The sequence below is a fragment of the Notothenia coriiceps genome, unplaced genomic scaffold, assembly GCF_000735185.1.
Source record: "Notothenia coriiceps isolate Sejong01 unplaced genomic scaffold, NC01 NC01_scaffold00035760, whole genome shotgun sequence".
NCBI classification, from domain to species: domain Eukaryota; kingdom Metazoa; phylum Chordata; class Actinopteri; order Perciformes; family Nototheniidae; genus Notothenia; species Notothenia coriiceps.
Window position 1 is genome coordinate 117,272 of NW_011368461.1, and position 10,949 is coordinate 128,220.

The 10,949-nt window shown below is 40.2% G+C and overlaps 1 protein-coding gene across 1 annotated transcript in view; it reads right to left on the reverse strand.

Moving 5' to 3' along the window:
• wwc1 (WW and C2 domain containing 1) overlaps positions 1-10,949 on the reverse strand; it is a gene marked incomplete at its 5' end in the record, with an annotated part of 26,334 nt that overhangs the window by 9,880 nt on the left and 5,505 nt on the right. Inside the window, 6 exons of the mRNA XM_010791747.1 lie at positions 927-1,067; positions 1,766-1,958; positions 2,644-2,814; positions 3,507-3,624; positions 6,799-7,439; positions 10,468-10,557. Of these exons, the coding sequence (XP_010790049.1) occupies positions 927-1,067; positions 1,766-1,958; positions 2,644-2,814; positions 3,507-3,624; positions 6,799-7,439; positions 10,468-10,557 (1,354 nt within the window). The remainder of the gene's footprint in view (positions 1-926; positions 1,068-1,765; positions 1,959-2,643; positions 2,815-3,506; positions 3,625-6,798; positions 7,440-10,467; positions 10,558-10,949) is intronic.

The following is a 10,949-nucleotide window of genomic DNA, read 5'->3' on the forward strand; positions in this document are numbered from 1 at the left end:
AGAAAGCAAAATGCATGCTGTGATCTCCCTCTGTATGAGGTGACACTAATACACACACACACACACACATTAGGACCAAACAACTGTAAATTACCACATTGTTGTTATGTGACTGTATTATAAGCTGTTCATTAACTCTTATAATGATACGACTTACTTTTAAACCTTGGATGTTCTTTCTTGATTTACATTTTATTTTTTTGGTGTACCCATGTTTATTTGTCTTTTTTCTGAACTGTTTTGCTGTAACAATGTTAGTTTCCCCACTCTGCGACAATATTCCACTTAATGTCAAATAAGTACGGTAAATGTTTGTCTTGGTGCCCATTTGGATTCCATTGTTTTATGTTTACTTTCTTTTTAAAACTGACACTGTTAAATCTGGGGAATGTCTTCATACATCCCAAAAATGTAGTCACACCGACCATTTCAGACAGTATTCTATGGCGCCGTTAACGACACTTTCTATTTAATGCAAACAATGTTTCTAAAACCATTAACAGAGCAGCTACAGCAGAGGAAAAACTCATCATTCAATTAGATATTAACTACACATTAGAGAAAATATTTGCACAAATAGAAAAGTTATTGAGTTATAAAACTATTTGTTTATGTTACTCTGGTTTGATAAATACTGGCTGCACTAATCTAGACGGCAGCAAATTCACTCTATACTTTTTTTAACCATTTTTGTAATAATTACTGAACCGCATGAAATGGTAGCTTTGCCTCCTGGATTCCACTGTAAAGCCTCCTCACAGGACTTATTACCAATTTGGATTATTTTGTCTTTATGTTTACTCTTATATTACTTCATTACAAAATTCTTAACATACTGACCATTTAAGACAGAATATACTAGGGGGGCGTGTTTAATACCTTAAGATTTTCTACCCGACTAAACTATTTAACCCCGGCCTCCTCACCCTGTCAGTGCTGCCGGCCGCTCGGCTCTCTTTGTCCTTGCTGCTGATCTCAGGCATGTAGGCGCGACTCAGCAGGTTGTACCACTTGGTGCATTTCTCCTCCGAACAGCTGACATCAGCGAGGCTGATCTGGGCTCCCGCCTGCAGGGGGGNGGGGGGGGGGGGGGGAGAGGAAAGATGGAGGAGTGTTAAAGTTTCAGAAACATCTGGAACAACGCAGCGTGTCTGCTCAGAGAATTCTGCACTTTTGGTTTGCTTCCTTTTTTGTTTACTATAAAACAATGAAATGAGTCGGCACAGTGATTGATTCTCCTGTGATTATTTCCATCGTTGCATTTTAATACAGTGGAACACACACAATGCAGACTTTATGGGACATGCCACATAAGTTGTGTGTAAGGTACTTTGGAAGTCTTCCTATCCTATCCAACATTTTCTTTGATTCCTTTGTTGTCTTAAAGTAAACTTTTTAAAGTTACGTTTGTTACATTTTTTTTAAGCGTTTAATATTCAGTAAATCAATTGTGCTACTTTCTCTTTAGTTGTTTTATTTTATTCAGTGTCATTATAAACGTCATCCTTTTTTAATGTTTTTCCTGAACATTTACAAGTCACCAGCTGACAGGCAATTAAACGTCTGATGCTATAATGATATTAAACTGAGTTCCCTTACAACAACAGCGTGTGAACATGTAACACTAAGTAGCCATAGTCTCTCAAGTTCCTTTTGAATGGGAAATAGATTCATAATACAATTGTATTTGAAGCTTTAACAGCTAATGATTAAACCTTGAATCAAATGACTACTCTACGTTCCAGATTCAAAACCTCCTACTGACCAGACACTCTTCATGGCCCGACTTGCTGGTGTTGCAGATGTCAACCCTCAGTGTCTTCTGCCGCAAAGCACTGTGGGATATCTGCATGCCGAACACCTCGTTGACTTCCACCACGTCCTGTGGCAGAGAGCCGCGTGTCCTGAAGAGGCAGCGGGACGCCTCCGCGCACGGCAGCACAACCGCACGCACATATCTGCAGAAACAATGTGTTCACATGTTTTAATGTGTTGCCGTGTGTTAAATGGTTGCACAGGCACCACTTTGCCAGTGTAAACATAACCAGACGCCCCACAGACACACAACTAGAGTCAGTGGAGCCGGCAAACACACCGGGCTGCAGGCAACAAACAGGACACGCCCCCAGTTTAGAAACTAAGTACACTTTAAACTCTCCACCTGTGTCTGTTTAACCCACTCATGCATAACTGTGTCATTATCTGAATGTACAAAATGCTTATTGATACAAGCTTTCTGTTTGTTCTTCTAACTGGTGGCTTTAGTTCCTTTATGTCTGTACATTTAAACCTAAATGACTCACTAAGCAGCTCATTTGATGGATGATGTACAAACAAATTCAAGAACCATTTTTTGTTTATGTAGAAAAGTGCAAATATGCAAAGTAAAGGGAAGATGAAAGTATCAAATGAGCTGCTTAGCGAGTAATTTAGGTTTGAATGAACAAACATAAAGGAACAAAAGCCAACAGTTAGAAGAACAAACAGAAAGTTTGTACCAACATTCCCAATGGTTTATCTGAATGTACCTGCATTTTACCTTCTGTTCTGAGCTTGCATCCTTATTGTCCTTATTGTAAGTCACTTTGGATAAAAGCCTCAGATAAACAAAGTGTAATGTAACCTAGCGGTAAAAGGACGTACATTTTCTGGTCAGCGGGCAGACAGAGGGCGCTGCAGTTGGAGAGCTGCATGACGTAGATGGTGAAGCGTTGGTCTCTGGACTCGTAGCGGAAGCCCAGCTGCACCTGAGAGCAGCCGAGGGCCAGCCGCTCGTCGTAGGAGCCGAGGAGCAGCTCAGCAGGGAGGCCCGGCCTGCAGGGGGGAACACACACACACACACACACACACACACACACACACACACACACACACACACACACACACACACACACCTGATGAAATATCATGGCAACTGAGAATTTAACGTCAGGGTAAAGGTATGGTGTTACAAGTTCTCTATTCAGAAGTATTCTTAACACTGAAAATGTGAACAAATAGTTGAAATGTAACAAATATTTAAGGAAATATATGCTGTATTAGAGCTGGGCAATGTTTCTTTATTATATTCATATAAGGATATGAGGTTGACATCGTATTGGATCATCTATTCCTGGTTTTTGAACGCTAAGTTAACATTTTTTAAAAAGGCCTTTAACTTGCCAGACTGTTCTATAATGTGCCTCTACCCACATAATCATTATATCCACAACATTGATGTTTATTCATCAACAATCTCATTTTGTAAATATCTTGTTAAAGCATCCTACAGTCCTTCACAGCAATATCAATATCTAGGTATTTGTTCAAAAATATTAAAAACGCACAGCGCTACCCTACATGCCCAGATTGTGCTTCAAGACTCATGTTGAAATATAAAGATAAGAAAAAGAAATACAAATGCAAAGAATTCAGGATACATTTTGTATATGTAAAACATCAGATGAAAGGACACCATCCAGGGTGCTTATCTCACAACATAAGCTGTAAGTAACAGCTCTTCGTACCTGCGCTCCGAGGGCTCGTACACGCCGCTGTCTCCGGCCACTGACTCGTCAGACACCGCTGAGGTCACGCCCATCTTCTTTGGCCCCGCACCCGTCCCTTGAAGCTCGGGGGCCAAGTCTGAAGACACAAGAGGAAAGATACAAGGTGAGGATATGGCTAAATGTAATGTCTTTCTTTAATTGATTTCCAGTTGATGTGTCTATTAAGAATAAGGCTGGTGATATCCAACCTAACATGGTCTTCCATCAGAACCAACACAAAATAAAGTAAGTACTATTTAAGAACTTTTTCTGACCTGATATAAACTGAATGGTTCCTAAACAGATTATGTCACCTTGGCCTGAAATAGTACTTGTACTTTTTGGGGAATTTAAGAATGTCACATTGCAGTGAAGCATACATTTGTTTCAACAAAAGAGTATCACTAGGTTTCATCAAACATAACTTCATCTAATATCATATTCATCTGCTTAAAACAAATATGCATGCATGTCTCTGAACTGAAAATACTCTGAACCAACAAAAGATGGAGAAAGAGATTTGAAACCAAACACAGTCAGCTCAAAGTATTTGCTAAACCACGGACCCTGTGTACGCCCTACAGTTACAATTTGTTTGTTTTATGCTCTGACATGTAATTAGGCTGTCCTTGCTTTGTTAGGGACTCCAGTGTAAACAATGAACAACAGCCTGCTGCCTTTGTAGAAGGGAATTGAGATGTCACAATGGCTGCTAACACAATGGTTTACCTGAATAAAATGAAAGGGCTGACTTATTGCTACTGATCTTAACACATGTATGGTTTATATAAGGGTGGAAAATGTTGATGTGTGGACAGCCTTACTGTTTACATATGTTTACAGTCTTCCTATTTATTTATATATTATCACAACACTGAACAATCCTCATCCTAAGGATTCTGTACGTTGCATCGTTGGCAAAATTATCTGCAGCTATTGGTCATATGACTCATATGTAAATAAAGCTTTTGAATCTTTGAATCCTTGAATCTCCTGGCCTGGCTGTGAAGACTGAATGTTGGCACATGTTGAGTCCTGGCAGCAGTGACGGAGCGTGAAGAGGAAACCGGACCCCAGGACCACCTTTCACCCGACGACGCAACCAGAACCTGAGTCACGTGCTGCTGCAGCGGCTGAGAGCCTGCTTCAAACTCCACCTGACCCTCACCACATTACAGCCACCATGCAGTTTTCATTTATTTCAGTTGCAGCAGCATCTTTGGCTGAAACGATACTCATGGAGGTTATTTTAGGTTTCAGGGTAATCTGTCGATCCTGTAATGGGTACACTTCCAACAGGAACGGCTGAAAGCTACTTTTAATATGTTGCTTTGTCTAACTTACAGAAAAAGGACATTCAGTTTACAATGAGAAAAACTAAATCCTAATAAATATTGTTTTGTTTAATGAGGACCAATATCAACAATGTTGTCCATTAATTGTCTGTGGATTTACTTATTCAATTCAAGTCAATTTGACATCAATAACAGTTTAATTAATATACTTTTAGCTCTTTAAACCCTACTATTTGTATATTTTTGTATGAATGTCAATATGTTTATTAATTCTATACACCACTGTATTTATTGCAATATAAATAGTTTTCATATGTAATGTGGTAATACAGTACAATGTTCACATTTTAACTTCTTATGGTAATATATATTTTGATTTCATATTCCTATGGCACATTTTTTACTTCTACTTTAACTTTGTATGTTTATAGAAATATTTTAATTCCAATTTATTGTATTTTGAAATGTCCCAAAACCTAATGTCCCCTAGGGATAAATAAATTGTTCACACACACACACACACCCCCCAGCAGCCGTAATCCTACACCGCCTCACCTCCTCTCCCCCTCTCATCGTTGCTCCCACCAGCAGTCAGGTTTCACACACTGTATCACATTTCTCATCTCACACACACACACACACACACACACACACACACACACACACACACACACACACACACACACACACACACACACACACTGAAGAGGAGGATTCCTTGTATGCTGCTTTCCAATAAAGTTGGAGTGTTTTCTCGGAGGTCTGGTGCAACGGAGATAAAGCCGTTACCTCAGCAGCCTCTCTCCATGTCTCATGCAGACACTTCATCACTGTTATGGTTCTCCTGATATGAACTGGGATCATCATTAGAGCGCTGCTGAGTTTTTATGCACACATCCTTTTATTGCTGTTGAGATTTGAAATGATTGCTTTGAGGATAAAAGTCCCTCCCAAGTTTAATGACAAGGCTTTGTATCTCTGTTTGTTTGGAAGACCTCCCCCCTGAAAACAAACACTTCAGTCTTCTGTGTACTGTGTGGTTTAGGCTCTTCAGTCACAATGAGAGGCATATCTAATGCTGCAGCATACAGGGATGTTTAGACAACAGCGGGCTTTCTACTTTGTGTCAACAGATTGTGGTTGTCTCTTTTCCTGACAGTGCCATTATCCACACAGCACAAACAGGCTTCACAGCTTGGTGAAGAACAGATGTTTCAATGCAACAATTATAAAGGAAGGACAGCAACTTCTTTAAGCAAGCTTGCAACATCAGCACCAATCCATGTACGGTGTATATATATATGTATCTCATTGTGATCATTCCTCACCGTCAGGACATGCAGCTTCTTGAAATGTAGCTTGTTTTACATTTTATAATGTATATAATGTGTCCCGTCTAGATTTGAGATATTTTGCTTATTGAAATGTCTATTGCACAGTATTCAAATGTATTCAGTATTTTCTTTATATGGTGTATTATTTGGATACTCTAGTGATACATTTTATACTATGAAGATGTATATATATTTGTTGTTGTTAATGTTAATTTTCTATTATATTCATATCTTATTCTATCTTTTCAATATTTGTAACTTAATAATTGCCCAATTTGGGATGTATTAAGTATTTATCCATCTATCTAATGCATCTTGTAATAGGGGAATTTGCACATGCAAACATTCAAACATTTGTTTAATATTTAGCACACAGAGGAAGAACAAGGCATCTTCTCCTCTAACTCGACGTGTCTGCACAGAACCCTGAAAAAAACCCTTTCCAAAATGTTGAGATGAACTGGAAACAAGTGTGTGAAAGTGTTGAATCAAAAAAAAAAGGATACACTTTTAGACCAACCCCAAATAAATAATATTGTCCTGTATTTTGTACAGATTGTGTTTTGCTTCACATTCTAAAACGTTTGAGATGAACTGGAAACTAGTCTGTGAACCTTTTGAATAAAAAAGACGTCTCTTTACCTTTGACCTCCTCGCCCAGTGTGGTGTTGTGGTTCTGCGTCTCCTCCGGCCCCCCCCTCTCCTCCTGCCTCTGCTCCTGAGAGTCCAGACTGAGTTCCAGCTCTGCCAGCCTGCTGTGGAGCTCCAGATCCAGGCTCAGCCCCCCCGGCCCCGCCTGGCCCGCGAACGTCTCTCCGGACAGGAAGCTAGTGTCCGTTACCAGGGGCGAGCAGGGCGGAGACAGAGAGGACAGGGAGGAGCGGGGGGACAAAGAGCTCATGGAGCGGGGGGTCTCAGACAGTCTGAGGGCCTGGATCCTGGACGACCCCGACTCCCCCGCCACGCCTCCTCCAGCGGGACCCCCTCCCACCTCACCTGCTCTGACCTCAGGCGTCTCTCCGGATCCTGTTACCACCTCGTGTTCGTGGATGGTGGTTATGGAGCTGGAGGGCCGGTAGCCCCCCTGCCCCCCCTCCTGCAGCAGGCTGTCCAGCTTGTTCTGGAAGTCCGGGTCGGCCAGCTCGGGCTGCTCCAGGTAGATGTCGGTGAAGCTGAGGGACGAGGAGGAGCCAAGGCTGGAGGTGGTGGCCAGCGAGCAGCGGCTGGAGGTCAGAGACCCCCGACTGCTGCCCGACGAGCAGGACAGGGTGCTGGCCGACAGCCTGAGGGAGAGACAGCAAATTAATAAAACATTTTGCATGTTCCAGAACAGTTGTTATCAAGCGACGATGCAAGGTGTTTTTAAGTTATCAGGCAGTGGCCCAGAAGACAGTTTGTGTTTGGGCTTTGAGACCAATCCCAAATAAATAATGTTGTCCTACATTTCAAGTGTTTGCGACACATCTGACTGGGCTCACCGCTTTTTGAGGAAGTTCTACCATTTTAAAAGTCTTCAAGATCTGTGGATACCGTGTTATAATTAATTTATTAAAATAAAGTAACCTTTTTAAAGAAAATGTAGACAACAGGACTTCTTTATTACTGCTTACTTTCTAAGAAAAAGTCTTTGGAAATGCAATCATATAAAGCCTGTGTCGATTCCGTGACAACCATCCTACATTCAGAGGACATTTCTTTCAAACAGAACATAACATACTAATAGATTTATATGCGTCTGAAAAATCCCTGATGACCCCACGCTGCTGTCACACTTGTCAAAATGCTTTGGATACAAGCATCAACTTGACATAATTGTTTTTAAACTAATACATTTTATAGCTCCTATAAACGGCATATTGCTCTATTTCACATTGAGTTTAGTGATAGTAAATGATGAGAAATAAAGAGGCTTTAGTGAAGACAACAGAGTAAAAAGACACGTTTTTGGCAAGAAGAAGAAGAAACATGAAGATGGATAAGCAGAAAGCTACATGGCTACAGGCAGACTGTTTCCCACGTCTACTATATACCTCCCTGTCTGCTCACTCTTTTATTTGCCTTTCCATAATAAAAACAAAACAAATTTCACCCAAAACAATGCAGCTAAAACAGATCACAATAATGACTATAGTTATATCCTTTTAGTTTGTGTATGCCTCCTATTTAGTATATCTTATATATTCTGTAAAGGATAAAACCCTGCTCTTCTCCTTAGCGTTCAGCACTTTGTAGATTGTTGCTTTTAAATGGCATATTGTTTTTACTATATGCCTGTTATTATTTGTATACATTATTATTTTGTTTTTACCTTTTTATTTGTATTACTTTTCTTATACTATGGTATGTGAGCTGGGCTGTGTGATTTGTGTATTTTATGAACACATTTAATTATTTCTCTGTACAGCACTTTGGTCTGGAGGTTTTAGTGCTTTACAAATAAAGCTGTATTGCATATCAAATAGCCTAAATGTATGAAATTTGATATAAAAAAACGTACCTGTCAAAAATGTAAGCTGTAATTGCACAATCTGTTTGGCTTTTGTGTGTTATTCTATATCTTAGCACAGCAGTAGAGATGTTCATTGCAATTGAAAACAAGTGGAGGGCCTAAGATAGACCTTAGATATTGAGAGTGATTCCTCCTGTAGCCGTGTATTAAAGCTCTGTAATGAAAGCAGAGAGGCTCGTTAGCAAAGACAGAGAAGACTTCCTGTCCCCCGGGGAGACTTTTGATGTTTCTCCGACCAGAAGGTTGGACGTGAACAGAAATAGAGTGAGGGAGATAAACGTGCCTGAGGAGGAGACAGAGAGGACACTGGCAACGATTCAGAATATCACTGTTGAATTTAAACTGTCTGAGTGTCAAATATTAAACGATTCTGAAAATAAGTACAGTTCTTACAGCTGCCTTGCGTCAGCTCATAAAAATGTGATTCCCTCCCTGGGATGTTTATAATTGGGCTGGAAAGAGAGATTTGTGGCGAGTGAAATGAAAACGACGAGGAGAACAAAATGGCTTTCATCTTCTGCAAATGTTTGGTGATTAAACATTAAAATACTTCCATCGCGCCAAATGTTCTCAACCTCCCCTTCCCTTCCCTTCAAAGCTCTGCTGCCTTCTCTGCCTGATTTGAATCTAATGACTAAATGTTTTCAGTCCATCATCTAATGGTCAACGACCTTGTGAGAAAATAGGCTGAATTTAAGAAAGGCTAAATGTGATAAATGAATGTAGGAAAAATTAAGCAAAACATGCTGATCTTTAAGTCAATGGATTTGTTTCTGAATGTTCCTTCATTAACTGTCTCTACTGTACTGACGATAACAGTCCAGCCCTATCTCTATCAACTAACGAACATTAGTTTTTTTATTGGATTTCTACGAGAAATATTCATTTTCAGATAAATGACTTGGTGCGTAAAATGTTAATTTTACGTAAAAGGATTAGGGACACATGAGAAACACTTGTTTGGGATGTGACCAAGAAACCAGAAATGACCAGACATTTGTTCTGACCTTAATCTGAGAATTCTGAGAAAAAAGTCAGAATTTGAGTTATTTAAAGTGGACCTATCATGCTACATTTGAATAATATATTGTAGGGCCATACCTATATAAAACATGTCTGTGAAGTTTTTTTTTCAAAATACCAAACAGATCTTGCATTTTAGCCATGCCTCATTTCGCTCTATTTGCTCTATTCCAGCCCTGTTTTTGCAAGGGCTGATTCTGTGGCAAATGAGCTGCAGCTGACCACGCCCCCCTGCAAAGGAGGGGGGCGAGGCACGAGCGTCATGTTACCATGCTGTTACCATGCTGTCACCATGCTGTTACCATGCCACAGCAACCCCCCATTCCCCTGATAGGTGGAGAGTTGCCCATATAGGCGGAGCTCATTGTTTCTGACGTCAGAGATATTTCAAATCTGTATCAGTCTGTATCAGATCTGTTGCAGCCCCGTTTTTAGAGATTTGGGTATGGAGGAAAAGAGAGAGGGTTGTGTTTTCTGACACTTGGTGAGTTCTCTGACACACCGGGGACACATATTCATGTATAAAAGACGTACAAAAGTGCATTTTGCATGATAGGTCTCCTTTAAATAATAATATTTATTTTCTGGAAATCTCAGAATTCTGACTTTGATCTAAGAACTGAAAAAACTTTTAGTCAAATATCCAATGAAAAAGCAGAAGTGGCCCATTCCTCTTCCGTAATTATTACAGATAGAAATGACTACAAAGATAATACCTGGGTTGGAATAAATCTGAATTGTCCTTTAAGACATCTACAGCAGTAATGAGAGAAACAAACCCTTTGAGTTGAGTATGCAGGGATGTGGCCAGACGGACCATCTCCTCCAGCTCTCGCACCAGTTTGTTCCTCTTGCAGTGGAGTCTCAGCCTGAAATGATCAAACAAATCAGTCAGTTACAGACCTTTGGATTAACAATAACTCTCTTTTGAACAACTCAATTGTCTACAAATTGAAAGCAAAACTAATCTTATTCCTTTTGTGCTGCTCCCAGGTAGAACATTGGTCACTTTCTCATATATAAAATAAATAAATAATAGTTTGAGTCCTTGAAAAAGAGAACAATTATAACATGACAGTGGTGGTGATGTGTTCAGGCGTCATGGGGAAAAGCCACTTTGTGTTCAGGGGACAGCGGTGTCATCTGTTTGAATAAGCTTTGTTCTGAGGAAAACATGAACAGCTGTTACTATGATCCGTGGCTGGAGAGCAAACAGGCCAAAGAGGGGAAGCCTTTTATCAGGTTACACACTGCTGTCGGG